We start from the raw sequence: 14,714 nt of genomic DNA, 5'->3' as shown, positions 1-14,714 counted from the left end.
CCATTGAGCAGAGCTGAAATAAATAGTGAAACAAATTTTGATAGGTGAAGCTGAAATATTAGACTGAAGAGAAAAATTCTTTTTTTAACCAAAGAACTATGCAGTAAAGTGGACAGTTAAAATCTTTACCTACAGCAATGGGGAAAAAAAACCCAACAAACCAATTGTTTCTGCACTGTAACACTTCCTTTTAAGCAATGATTTGCCAATAGCTTAGCCAGAACGTTTTGGCAAGGTGATCTCTAAAAGCTTCCTCTTTGAATTTCAGACAGCAGCCTATCCTTCTTAACGACGATTTTCCTGTCACACAAAATGCAAGAAGCAACAGCAGCATTTAACTGGTATTTGCTGATCACCATCAGCACTTGCTTGTGCAATGCCCAGGGTCCAAGAAACACCCAAGTTCAGTTGGAGACACCAAAATTGCACGGGGATGCTCCTCATATTGCCAGGCACAATTTTTATGTAAAAAAACTGAGGGTTTTTGTGCAGGTGTGTGTGTGCACAGAGCTGTTTTCACTCCTCCTCTCTTTCTCCTTACTCCTCCCACCCCCTGACACACATCCTGCAGACAGACACACTTTCTTTTTTTCCCCAAAATTTCTCTGCATCTGTGGGCCAATCTGCAATGGACTTGCTTTAACAGAATCCAGAAGTCTGTGCACAAAGAAAAGGGAAAAGCACCTAAAAAGATCCTAAAAATTTGATAGCATGATTTTTTTTAAGGGTTTTGATAGTCTGCAGCACCACTACTGCCACTAAGGATTTGTTTCACAGCCTCACACTCAGAATAATTATCTCAGCTTCTGTCTCTCACTTTTAAGCTTCAGTGTCATTACAATTAAGGTGTGAGTTACACCTGCAAGCATCTTGTTTGGGCATTAGCATTAAGAGTGGCTGTGCACAGAATGGGACAACCTGCTGGATTCTTGGAAGAAGTGACCAGAGCAGGGTAGTGATGGGAGCCTGAAAAGAGTGTTCTTTGATGATGAGTGTGCAGCAGTAGCTGGAAGTTAAAACTTACAAATAATATCTTTACTCAATTCCCATGGAAGGGGTGTGTACATAAGTGGAAGAGGTAGGGAAATAAATTTAAATATAATGGGCTATAAATAACAGGTGGTGTGTGACTGGGAGCTGCCTGGGGAGCCCAGCAGAGGTTCATCCCAGTCTGTGCACTGCCAGTTTGGTTTATTCCTGTGTCCTGGTCCCGTGGGAGCTTTTGAAGTTCACATATTAGTGCATGTCACAACTATGCCACTGCCAGTCTCCCACCTGAAATGACCTGGAATGAGAACTTCAGGAACAATCAGGAACTTCAGGAAGGCTTCAGGCTGCAGAAGGCTGAAGGCTTCCCTTCAAAATGCCCCTGCTATTTAGGGCCTTGTGAACAAAAGAACTTGGTGTACAGGAAGCTGCCTGGGTCAGATGCATTCTGCTTGACGAGTGTTCTGACTACTGTTAATATTTCTCATTAATTTAGCCCTCGTTCTCAACCTTTGCCCATAATCTTTAATCCAAAGGTCTGGTATGCATCATTCACCTGTTTTACAAACAAAGCACAACATAGGCCTGCAAGGCAGTTTAGCCAAAGCTGGGAATAAACACCAGGAGCTGACACAACAGCCACAACTTGTTCTTCCTGACGTACTGTCTGCCAGCATAAACGGACTGCTGGGGTTTTTCTTTCAACATAACTAACCTTTCTATCAAAGAAAAACAATTTGCTGAGTATCCAAGGAAAGGTTGAAACCCTAAATTATTATTATTATTATTATTATTGTTAGGAGTTATGCTATTCCTATAATTTTACCATTATAACAGAAAGCGACTAAATGTTGAATTTCTTCTAGCTTTAAATACATTAAGAAACTCTTAACAAGTGGCCAGACTGTTAGGAATAAGTACTGTCCAAGCTTCAGATATTAAGTTGCAAGGAAACAAGGTCAGGCTGTGAGGGCTGAGAGAGTGAAAAATGAATGGAAAATGAATCCTCGAGCCCCGCTGGTCAGACCAGGGCTGGGGGCAAAGGCTCCACCCCCACAGGAAATATTGAAATATTGCAAACAAACCTTAAAAAAGTGAAAGGTACCAGCCATTCCTTGAGCCAGCAGAAGTAGAGGAGGCCACTCCGAAGCTGCTCACAGAGGACGTGCTGCTCAGATATGGGCCAAGGTGAGCGAGGGCAAAGCCCCTTCTGTGGTGCTGCTTGTTCTTTCCTCACACCCACACATCTGGACACTGAAAGGTCGCTGCTGCTCTAGGGAGCTTTGACCCGAGAAAGAAGAGGAGGAGAAAATTGTTCCATCCAGAGTTAGGAGGAGGATTTTCACAGGAACTGCAGTTTTTTTCCCTGCAATTCTCCCAGTGAGAGCTGGGAAAACAGGTATATTAACGGATATAACAAGGTTGCATTCTGCAAATAGGAAGGAGGGGAAAGTCTGCAGCTGTTTGAAGTTGTCAGACACGTGCAAATGAAGCAGAACTTCAAGAAGGTATCATTGCAAAGGCTGAGGAAGGCTACAATGAGAAGGCTGAAGAGTATAGTTAAGACAGACAGGATGCAAAAGTTTAGGGGATTTTTGCTTTGTGGTTGGATTGTTGCAGTGGTGGGGTATTTTTTTCTCACATGCTAATATTTCTACATATGCAAACTGACCAGTTTATTATTATAAACGGCCCCATGTTGCTTTTCCAACTCCTGCCTTTCTAAAGGCAAATCTCTCTGAGCCCTCAGCTGGTTCTACAATAGATGTGCTTCATTGCTAAGTTTCTGAAGATTTATTTTTTTTTTTAAGTAGGTGTGTTCCTGGAAAAATTGAAGTATGTGCTGCTTGTGTCAATATTGTAAAAAAATGTGTTCTTCCCCATTTGAACTGTGACTACATTGCTAAGACAACTAATGGAGTTATTTCAAGGCTTGTCTAAGCTTGATAAACTTATGATCCTGCTGTAAAAAATTCCTTACACTAATAAATCTGGTTGAACACAGGATAATGATTTTTTTTACTCAATAATGGCACAGGATAACTATGTTTCACTACTAAGGACCACACTCTTTCCTATTCTCCCTCTTTGCAGGGGGAGAAGAAATGAAGAATAATAAAAATAATGAAAAGTAAGAAAAAATATTTTTTAAAAAGCACACAATGCCTTTAGGGGGAAAAAAAAAAAATCAATCTTTTTCCTCTTTTCTTCTGCATTTCAATGAAACCATCAGTCTACTAGAGAACCCTCCATGGGCTCTGATGATGCCAGAGCCAAACCAATCTCAGATGTTTAATCTCTTTGGCCTCTGAAGCCACAGTTCACATGCAAGAGCTTTCTACAACACTATTAGCAGTGTTCTCTCTCCAATTCTGCCAAACAGTGACAGCCCAGTGTCCACCAACACATTCTCATTAGGTGCTTCCAACAGTAGCAACTGTGTGAGGCTCAAATGGAGCTGCAGATCATGTCATGGCTGAAAATACACAAGAAGTGTTTCTCAGCTCAGTCAGGTTTCCCTGTTTCTCATTCAGAGTCAGCAAGGCTGTGCCTCTGTCAGTATAACACCATGTCAGAATGAATGACATCTTGAGAGACTTCAGCCAGAATTTTATCCAAGTAACTCACAAATATTCAATTCTCTCTGGTTTCTCTACTCTTTAGACGCCTTTCTGATTTTTCTTTAGTACCAGATAATCTCTAGCAACCTAAGCAAAATGGACTCTCTTCCAAACAAACAAAAAAAAAAGCTCACATATAAATTATTTCTGGATTTGGTGGAAACCTCACACGGGCACCAATTACCTGTAGAAAGTAATAGGCAATTCTTCAGTGTGTGTTTGTGCTTCTTCCTCTTTGGATGGACCCTCAAGTTTTCTTGCTCTTCTCACTTCTCCACAGCTGCAACGCAGCCAAGCACCGACTGGCACCTGAAAGAAAATGCAAGAGAACACCACACAAGTAAATTTTCTGGTGATGAACTGGTTGTGAGGAGAGGACAGGCCTTCACTGTCACCTTCAATGGAACAGAACAGCCTGAGCAAAACTTAATATTCATTGCAGAAACAGGTATGGCTCCCAGCTTCCTTCACAGAGAGATTAATTCTGCCTCAGGACATTCTTTTGGCCTGATACACACTGCAGAGCAGCAAGATCATCCCTCAGAGACAACGTGCTGGTTCACAGAGTCGTGGAACTGTTTGAGGTGTTTGTTGTGTTACCTCTAACTCAGTGAGCAGTCACAGCTTCCTTCACTTTCCAATATATGGCACAAATTCACCTGAGGGGAGGGTTACATCCCTGCTGAGTTTGGTGATGATTAAATCTCTGTTTCAGTAAAGTGGGGGGGGAAAAAAATGTTGGTTTTTTTTTCCTTAACAGGTCCAAAACCGTCAAAGGCAACTAAGACTCTGGCCACATTTGGGATCTCCAGCACAGCAAGCACAGAGGGCTGGAGTGCAGTTCTACAGTCCAGCAGTTCCAACTCTGTGAGCATCTCCATTTCCAGCCCCCATAACGCTGTCATTGGACGTTACAGGCTGAGTGTTCAAAGTACTGCAAGTGGCAGCCCCTCAACAGCAAGACTTGGCACTTTTGTTCTGCTTTTTAACCCCTGGTCTTCAGGTATGAACGTGTCAAATTTCCCCTGAAAGAATTAAGTTTCTTGCAGCTTCATTAACATTTGCAGCATTTGATCTATGGTTTAATACAGGGGCTGAACATTGACCACATAGAGTATTAATGACAAAAAAAAAAAAAAGGGTTTAACAGTTTCCTAGAACTTTCTGGTGCATAAAATCATTTCCATTCACGTACTTACTGGACAGCTCCTTGCCCTAAAAGATTAAGTTCTGCTTTTGACAGAGCTTCCCTACTTCTGCACAAGTTTAGAATAGTGTGTCTGGCCTCTGTAGAACCAAGGAAATAATCATATTTACCATCTTGTCACAGATTTGACAGTGTCATACCTCTGTCTTCCCTCCGACACCACCCACCTTTTTCTCTGGTTGTAGAAAATCATGAGTTTCATGATCTCTTTATAACACCCAGAATATCAAAGGGTGGATATCTGCAAGCATCCTTACAGATGGAGGCCAAGGCTCCTGAAGTTTTGTTTTATTCTGCCTGCTGTGGTTGTACCTCCCTCTGTGTTGGTTTTTCAGGTGATGATGTGTTCCTGCCTAGCCAGGCCGAGTGTGAGGAATACGTGCTGGAAGAATTTGGCATCATTTTTGCAGGCAATAAAGATCACATCAGCGGCTTTGGATGGAACTTTGGGCAGGTAAATGCAGTGCAGGAACACCAGGCATTGGTTTGTGCTCTGGTTTTTGCATGAACTGGGCCGTTTGCCTTTTCCAGTTCGTCGCACACCTCTCTGAAGAGCAGGAGCCTGGTGTCGAAATCAGAACTTGTTAACACAGTGATTAATGAGGATCTGTGATTGATTCATCAGTGTTCTGCCTTGGAGGTGCAGCCAGCAGAAACCCTTGTGTCTTCATTAAGACACTAAGTAGCATTACAGCAATAAAATACTGTAGGAGAGGCAAAGCTCACAGATTCTGAGCTCTGTGAGTTCTTTCTGACCTTCACAGTTTGTTGTGGCCACGTTTTTATAGAGTAATTCCTGGCTGAGCTACAGCACTTCATCTGGTGATTAAAAAAAAGCCAACCCAACATTCAATGCTTATGTGGCTCTCTGCACCCTGAATTTAGTAATCTGTGCTTCCAAACCACTAATTTATTTCTGTACCACAGTTTCAAGGGGATATCCTCGACATTTGCCTTTCCATAATGGATCGAAGCTTGTACTACCGTCAGGACCCTGTCACTGATGTGTCTCACCGACATGACCCCAGATATCTGGGCCGTGTCCTCAGTGCAATGGTAAGGAACGTGTTCTGAAAGTCCAAACCACCAACTGCCCTTTTGAAGTAGTTGTGAAAGTAAAGATAAAGACATTTCTCAGAGAATTTTAGGCCACTGTCTGTATGCACCAGACAGTGTGGGTGGTGAAATATGGGCCAGAGACACACCTAGGTGGTCATCTGATGTGAGCCTGCTGGATTTATCTCACCTGGGGTATTTCTGTTACGTACGACTTTGATGTCCAGTGGTCAAACCTAAAATACAAGACATGGGGTGGTGTGTTGAGAGACCCTGAAGGGCTTTAGTCCAGTTGCCCATTTGAAGTGGAATTACAGTGGTCCTAGGCCAGCTCAGCCATGGACTTGTGAGGCTGCTTTGAAAATCCCTGAGGAAGGAGGTTTCCTGGCCTCTCTGGGTGACCAGTCCAGAGCTGCACTACTCTCTTAGTGAGGAATTTTTCTCTTATGTCAAACATGATTCTCCCAAGCCACAACCTTCTGCTGTTGCCTCTGTTATATAACAGAGAAAGATTAGTAAGAACACACATTCAGTGTGTTCCATTCAAGTATCTGCAAGCTGTTTTTATATTCCCCCTATCCTCTTAACCAGACTGAACCAGCCTAGTGCTCTCAACTTCCTGTAGATTTTGTGTTCCAGGTCCCCTGACCACCTTGGTAACCCTCCCTCCTGGGCCCTTTTCAGTGTCTCAACATCCCATTGAACTCAGGGACCTGAAACTAGAGACAGGATTCCTGGCACAGCCTCACCAGGGGTAATTAAAGGGTGTTAACAGCTTCCCTCACCCTCCTGGTGACACTTTTCCCAATGCAGCCCAGCATGGGCTTTCCCTTTATGATGAGGGAGCACTGGCATTTTGGTGTAACTCCCAGGCCCCTTTCAGACAGGCTGTAAACTCTTAATTTACCTCACCATAAATACAGTGAATATCTTTTCAGGTCAACGCCAATGATGACCAAGGGGTGGTGCTGGGAAACTGGAGTGGAACTTATGAGGGTGGGAAAAATCCCACCAGCTGGACTGGAAGTGGTGAAATCCTGCAAAGCTGGAAGAAATCAGGATTCAAACCTGTTAGATACGGACAGTGTTGGGTTTTTGCAGCAGTACTGACCACAGGTATGTTTTATGTCACGCACTTAACTGACATGGCACAGATTCCACTGAGATAAGGACCAGTAACACTTCCTGCAGGGAATTATTTCAAAGCATTACTGTGTTATATGAAATTTCCAGAAATACTGACTTCTGACTGAGGTTTCCTATTCACTCTTCAGTGCTCAGGTGTCTGGGGATTCCCACTCGGACAATCACAAACTTCAGCTCTGCCCACGATGCAGATGGAAACCTGCGTGTGGATGAGTTTTATGATGCAGAGGGAAATCATCTGGAGAGGGGAGCTGACAGCATATGGTAAGGCTCAATATTTAATAGTAGGGCTTATCCAATGCCTATAGTGTCTTCAGGTGCAGAGTAGAGATTCTAATGATCAGTGTTTTATCTTCTTCTTAAAAATTGCCTTAAAAACAACTACACATATGCACAGGATCAACTAAAAAACTACAAAATAGTACTACAAAACTTGGTGGTTTCACTCTTTCTCAGTTAAACAGAGAATTGTGACATGAATTGCAACAGCTAATTGAAGCCAGAGCAGGCAAAGTTACAGTTATGATGGCACAGATGACTGCAATATTGCACTGGAAATATCAGTGGGGACTTGACTTAATTTGAAACTATTCTTCAAAAACAGTTCATGTTAAACTGTAAAAGCTCAACAGAACCAGCTTTGCTGCCTTTTTTTTTTCTTCCACTGACATAATTTCATGTGAAAAATAATTTAGCTGCTGCTGCTATTAAGCATCAAATGCAGTTCAAACAGGCTTGCATTCAGCAAAGAGCAGAAGTCACCTAGTTAATATAGGCAGGGTCAGAGTGGAAGTGCTGAGCCCAAGATAAGAACCTGTGCAAATTGAGGCATTTAATCCATTTAACTAAGATGGCTGATTAAAGGATATGAAGAGGAATTCATAAACACATGCTAGCAGCTTACTTTGTTCATTTTTGCACGTAGGAATTTCCATGTCTGGAATGAAAGCTGGTTTACACGCAATGACTTGGGCCCCTCATACAGTGGATGGCAAATTCTGGATGCAACTCCCCAAGAACAAAGTGGAGGTACACAAATTTTATTTCAGGAATAATGTTAAAAAATTACAAAGTCACTTTCGGTGACAAGAAAAAAAAATTAAGTAAAAGAATTGTAAAAGCAGTTTCTCATCCTGCTCAGAAACAGTTGCAGAAGAGAATCCTTTATCTATTGCATTAGAAAAGCTTCAGATCACCTGTGGATGCCAAGAAAGAAACCAAGCTTCTAAGAGCAGTTTTTCCACATCAATTTCCATATTCCCAATATAGGTATCAAGAGCTATTGAAAACTAAAGGGGTAATATAACATAAATCAATGTACATTCAGGATAAATACATTGATGGCATGAGGGTCTGTGTGGATAAAAGGGCTTGAATGGGACAGCAGCACTGGCAATTCAGGAATCACTGATAAACATCTGCCTAGCAATCTGTTTACTGCCAAAGGCTTGGTTATTCCTAAATTATTTTTTCATGATGCTGTAGGAATTTATCAGTGTGGTCCTGCCTCACGGAATGCTGTCAAAGAAGGAGAAGTAGACCTGGACTATGACTGCCCATTCGTGTTTGCAGAAGTGAATGCAGACTGCATGTACTGGAATTATGACTCAGCAACTGGAAAGAAAACATTAATATTGTCTAAGTCTACTGAAATTGGTGCATCCATCAGCACCAAGGCAGTCGGTAGGGATGACCGTGTAGATGTCACCAGGGATTATAAATATGAAGAAGGTAAATAAAAACACTGGTTCTTCTGTTTACGCAGTTGCTTCATCCCCCAAAGCTTATAAACTTTGGGTTAGGAGCCTCTCAGTGGGCATTTTTGTGTATCTATAAGGTGGGAGCAAAATATATACTCTGTTTCTTAAGTTGTAACAGAAAAGGGAAGTGAAGGTAAAGAGCAAAAAATACTGCCTTGCCCATTCTGATGTAGAGCTGCTTTATGGGGCTTCAATAAGGCAAGTCCAAGTATCTCCAAATAAAACATTCACTGCTCCATCTGCCTATTGCTGACATGCACTGCCTGCCTCTGATTAGTGAGAATTAGGCTACAACCCAGTTATTTGTCTGCAGGATGAAAGGCCTGTTACAGAAACCTAAGCTAAAACAGTGCTTTGGCCCATGAAAAACAACTCTTTCAAAAGATCAAACAGCTTGACAACTTGCCAGACCTTTGGGTCTGATCATGCTGATGTGGGGTCATGAATGTATCCCTCTTTTTCCTTGTTCATGCACAGTTTTTCTTTCCCTGTTAAACTGTCATTACCTCAACCCCTGAGTCTTCTTCCCTCCCTTCTGTTTTCTCCCCTCCTGTGGAAATGGGGAGTGAGGTGCTGGGTGGATGTTTGGCTGCCAGCCAGAGACAACCCACCACACGGTACCATCAGCCTTCCCTTACTTTAGGGACCTTTTCTGTATCAACAAATGAGAATTCACATTTCTAAACGTCACAGCCATAAAAAGGGACTGAAAAGGGGAGAGTGAGAAACTTTGGGCTCAAGATTTTGTGTTCCAAAAAACCACTATTATAGGGACAGTGACACTTCTGACTGCAGATCCAGGAAATGAGGTAGGGCTGTGGAAAACAGAAGGCCTGTTTCTAAGTAGAGATACCATGTTCTTCTAGCTTGTCTCTAGCAGCCATGAGTGTTAAGGATAATTTTCATGGTTCTTTCTGACAGGCTCTACAAAAGAAAGAGATATTTTTAAAAAAGCCCGTAAGAAGCTGGGACTGGAGGATAAATTTGATCCCACAGCACCAACACCAGAGGAGATCGAGCAGAAGCCTGACATCTCAGGGAAATTCAAGGTGGCTGGCTCTCTGGAAGTTGGCAAAGATCTCCACCTGCTTCTGGTTCTTGCAAATTTACAGCCTTATCCTAAGACTGTTGATGTAAAAATGACTGCCTGGAGCACTCTGTACACCAGAAGACCAGTTCGTGAGATCTGGAAGGACTCCATTTCTGTCACTCTGTCTCCTAAGGAAGGTAATTTTTCAAACAAATTTCAATCATAATTGTTTTATCAGTAAATGGGCATTGGAAGCTGGTCAACTTGGGGGAAAGAGCACTAAGAAACCACAATCTTAAATCTGTATGTAGAAAAGGCTGACAAAAAATATTATATTGCACTTACATTAACAAGGCATGTCATGTCCCTAAGTACTTTTCATATTTTGGAAAAAGTATCTTAAGAGTGAAAAGAAGACAGTGAGTAATCATGAAGTTTCATCTAACAAAATCTGCATTTTGAAAAAAAAGTTATGGGCAACAAAATTAATATAAACTCCAACTAAATGTGTTCTGATAAGTTATGAGGGACTTCACTGAAAGGTTACAGGACACGGCTAACAGCAGAAACAAGGAACACAGTCCATTAGCACATTGAAATTGAAGTGTGAGGAATAGAAACAGCTGAAATAGCTCACTAAGCTCTACAGAAAAGAAAGTTTCTATTGAAGAACTGGTGTGGAGTAAAAGACCTCTCTGCAGTTTTTCTGAACTTGGTGTTTATTGTACAAGCAGCCAAAAATGTGGAATTGCCTGGATTCAGTAACAAAGGAGACCCCTTACCATTCTTTAGTTTGAATTACAGCATTGAAAATGCTGTAAAAACACATGATAATAAAAAGCAGAAAAGGCCAGCAAAGATAAAAGCAATGGAAAGATGTCATTCAGCTCATCTCAGGATATCCTGAGCAAACAGGACTGATGAGCCCTATCCCAGCATGTCCCATAACAAATGGAGAGGCACTGGTAAAACTCCTTAAACTCCAGCTCCTGCATCTTTCAGAGCAATTGGGAAGAAAACAAGCCAAGCAATACAAGAATAGTGAATGGAGAAGGGATAACATTGAATAAATCACTGCCTCTCTAGAGCAAACTGATAGATTTGCAGGAATTGAGTTTGGCAGTGATGGCTGAAGGCCCTCCTAGTTCCAGACACAGCACAAAAGGGAAATAATGATGTTAGGTATGAGATTCCGTGGGCTTATAAAAGTGTGTATCACTTCCTTTTGTTTTTCTTTTTTTTTTTCCCTTCCAGAAAAACAATTTCCCATTAGGATAAAATATAATGAATACCAGCAGCAGTTAACTACAGACAAAACCATCCAGGTCACAGCCATATGTCACGTAGAAGATGGGATTCAAGTGCTCGTGCAAAGAAACATCGCCCTGGACAACCCTGCCATCAATGTACAGGTGAATTCCTGTCCCTTTGCTCCAACTGCAGTGGCACAGGAAAGGGAAAATGAGCTCTTAGGAGCACCTTCTTCCCTGAAAGAGATGTTCTGCTCACGTTCTGCCATGGTTCATCACAGCATCTCTTAGTGTCTCCTCCTCTGATGCCTGAGGGGGCTTTGGATGGAAAAGAACACAGGGAACCTGGCCTGACAAGCATTTTCTTTGCACAGGTGCTGGGTGAAGCGAAAGTGAATAAAGAAGTGGATGTGGAAGTGGTATTTACCAATCCTATCGATACAGAGGTGATGGACTGTGTGCTGCAGGTCGAAGGCAGTGACCTGCTCACAGGAATCCTTGAGTTACGGTGAGTACAAGAAATGCCTCCTTCCTGCCATTAAAGACACATGAGCAAGAATTTAGGCATGGATGACTTGGAACCAAACAGTGGGATGAGACATCCTCCTCTTCTTGCTGCAACCTGGGAGGCCAGACAGTGTAACATCTCTTAATGAACCACACAGGGATGAACCAGCTCTTCATCTAAGCCGGGCTTTGGCTCCATAGTTTGGGAAGTCAAATAATTACTGCCATAATTGGACAGAACTTGTTTTCCTGCCTATCTAGCAGGTCAACAGTTCCAGAAAAAAAAAAAAACAAACAAACCAAACAAATAGGCTTATCCAAGCTGTAAATTTTGCTGAGGCTGTCTATGCTGCTACAGGCCAGACAGCTTGAACCTTCTTGTTCTGATCCAAGGGAAACTATTTGATGATGTTGAGATAGTGTTGAGAAGACTGGAATAAAATAGGTTCCTTCTACTGTAGACCCCAGGTTCCTATTTTTATGCTTTGGTGACTTTGCATCTTGCCCTGCACTTTTTTCCTTCAGTATTTCACAACTTAAACAGAAAGGTTAAATTTTCAGACTGTTCCTCATTTTGTACAAACACAAAATTCCACACAAATTTCAACATATCCTCACAAATGCAGTTATTTCTGAAAAAATACCTGGGATATGGGAGCGTGCTGTTTAAATGAATACACAGACAAACAAACAAACAAACACAGCAACATAACATTGCCGTTGGCACATGACCAATTAGGAATGGTCCATCCCATAATTTATCTTCTCCTGAGGGAATTTAGTAACCTCATGTTGTCTATCCCATCCAATTTCATCCTCAGGCAAAACAAGGCAATAGGAGAGGGTAAGGGAAAAACAAACAAGAGCTTCCAAGAATTACAAATTACACCAGTGTAAAACACTTTAACTTCCATTCAGAATTTCCTGCTCTGTAAACACTGAGGTTTTCTTGGTGCTCTAATCTATTCTAATTCAGGAGTTGGCATTAACATTCTTCAGTCTCAGATTATTCTGTTTCAATAATTCAGTGATGTGTGTTACACCCACTGTTCTGCATGGAGTCTTATCTCATAGGATATTATTATGTCCCCTTTTGTGGGCTTATCTGGGTCGCTGCATAATGAATTTATGAAAGACCTTAATGCCTGGATTTGAGGATTTAAACACTCATCAGATAGCCAAGTCCTGTGTGGTCTCTCCATGGCCATCTTTCATTGAGCTGACAGGAATTCTTACTTAAGGTGAAAGATGGTTAGTCATCAGAAGTTAGTCCTTGTTCCAGGAAGAACAAGGAAGAAACTCAAGCATGATGCACAAGCTTGTTTTCAGCTTATATTTTTCCCTTTTTTTTAGCATACCACCACTGAAAGCCAGTGAGAAATCCAGCACCAAGTTTAAACTCCTCCCTTCTGAGGCGGGTCCCAAACATCTACTTGTTAATTTCTCCTGTGACAAATTCACAGATATCAAGACCTTTAAGATGGTAAATGTGACTAATTAATGTGAAGATATTCAAGGAACAGTCTGTGTGTGTATAAACTGAACAAAACGTGATAAGAAATCTTGGATAGATAACAATGAGATAATCAGCAAAACAGATCCTCACTTCCTGTGATAAGGGGGTTGCCAAGATCATATCATTGCAATTTTACACTGTAATTTCAAATAAACTGAGGAATGGTTGATTCTTCATTTGCTGTTGTGAGTGTCCATGTTACTAAAAACAACATTTTACCTTCTGTTTGGAGACTGTTTGACTTTTGTCTGGCTTTCTTTGTAAATAATTCCTCCTGGCTCCAGATGTCTCTGCACAAACATTCATAAACTCATTTTTACACATTGAAAGCCTCATACAGTGGAGTTCCAAGGCAGTGTTTCTCCTTATTGCAACTGTGATACCAGAACACAGTGAGGATGAGCTGCCCAATTTATGTCATTTAGTTTTGTTTTCTTTGCTACAGAGTCTGTCCTGACATTTTCCCCTTTTTTTGTAAATCACAGTGACTAAATGAAGCATAGGAAATGTTCAACAAGAATTTGGGTGGTGTCCAATTTGACAAACACATTGGGATAATTGCCCAGCTCAACATACATATTTTAGCATGTTGATATTTTGCACTTGCTGAAAGTCTTCTTCAGGAATCAAAAGGAGGGTAATCTTAAATCTAAGAGTATTTTAACTTGAGCAGAGTTAGGAATTCTTCACTATAGATTATGTGCCAGGAAGTCATCTTTTAGAGTTCAAGTTTAGTAAAACTAATTAAGCCCTCTATGGAAGGATTGGTACAGGCCAAAAGACGGGTTCCAGGAGCAAGTGAACCAGGTGTAGCCCAGTGAGAGACCTGGTTTGTGGCCAATAATTGTACAGCATTAAATCAATCTCTGACTGAAAATGATCTGTGTGGATGAAGGGGATGGGAAGTCAAGCCACTGCTCTACTGCACTCTGGACTGTTGGGCCAGGAAGCAGCAAAACCTTCACAAGTGCCCTAAGCCAGCTCTGTGCCCCAACTTCCACCACACAACACAGGGACCCCTCACTGCTGAGGAGCCCAAGTTCAGACTGCCTATAAAGTTCTCTTGCTCTTGCAGCCTGCAAAATTGCTCTGCAAGGGCACCTGCAGCCCCCCACGTTCCCTGCTGCCCATCACACGAGGTCAGTGTGAGCCCACACTGGGCATGGGATGAGCTACAGACAGGCTGTGCAAGGAGCCCACAGTGGTGCCCTCTCTCTTCTCCTGGTGCTCTTCAAGGCTCATCAGAGCCAAGAGGTCTCATGGTGTAAATCAGATTCACAGAATGGTTTGGGTTGGAAGGGGCCTCAAAGACAATTCAGTTCCAGCCCCCTGCCGTGGGCAGGGACACCTTCCACTATCCCAGGTTGCTCAGAGCCCCATCCAACCTGGTCTTGAACACTTCCAGGGGTGGGGCATCCTCAGCTTTCTCTGGGCAACCTGTGCCACTGCATCACCACCCTCACAGTAAAGAATTTCTTCTTAATATCTAATCTAAACCTACTCTCTTTCAGTTTGAAATCATTCATTCCCCCTTGTCCTGTCACTCCAGGCCCTTGTAAATAGTCTCTCCCCATCTTTCTTGTTACCTTTTAGGTACTGGGAGGATGCAATTAGGCCACCCCAAAGCCTCTGCT

General features: G+C 42.2%; 1 protein-coding gene across 1 annotated transcript; it reads left to right on the top strand.

Annotated features, from left to right (window-relative positions):
- Window positions 1–2,112: 2,112 nt before the first annotated feature.
- LOC103754304 (protein-glutamine gamma-glutamyltransferase E) lies at window positions 2,113–13,200 on the top strand. The gene is made up of 13 exons (XM_008920105.3): window positions 2,113–2,175; window positions 3,889–4,056; window positions 4,369–4,611; window positions 5,151–5,269; window positions 5,743–5,871; window positions 6,810–6,987; window positions 7,146–7,281; window positions 7,943–8,046; window positions 8,503–8,748; window positions 9,699–10,004; window positions 11,062–11,219; window positions 11,432–11,565; window positions 12,918–13,200. The coding sequence occupies exons 1-13, from the start codon at window positions 2,166–2,168 to the stop codon at window positions 13,063–13,065; spliced, it is 2,079 nt and encodes a 692-aa protein (XP_008918353.1). The 5' UTR covers window positions 2,113–2,165; the 3' UTR covers window positions 13,066–13,200.
- The last annotated feature ends 1,514 nt before the right edge of the window (window positions 13,201–14,714 follow it).

This window comes from Manacus vitellinus, unplaced genomic scaffold (genome assembly GCF_001715985.3).
Source record: "Manacus vitellinus isolate BGI_N305 unplaced genomic scaffold, ASM171598v3 scaffold_26_pilon, whole genome shotgun sequence".
In the NCBI taxonomy this organism is placed as follows: domain Eukaryota; kingdom Metazoa; phylum Chordata; class Aves; order Passeriformes; family Pipridae; genus Manacus; species Manacus vitellinus.
The sequence above is the reverse complement of the archived record's forward strand: the minus strand, read 5'-3'. Positions and strand labels throughout refer to the sequence as shown.

Excerpts from the sequence above, each read along its gene's own strand:
- LOC103754304 (XM_008920105.3), top strand. Across the intron at positions 7,282-7,942 it reads AGGGGAGCTGACAGCATATG|GAATTTCCATGTCTGGAATG; the intron begins GTAAGGCTCAAT and ends TTTTGCACGTAG. Across the intron at positions 8,749-9,698 it reads GGATTATAAATATGAAGAAG|GCTCTACAAAAGAAAGAGAT; the intron begins GTAAATAAAAAC and ends TCTTTCTGACAG.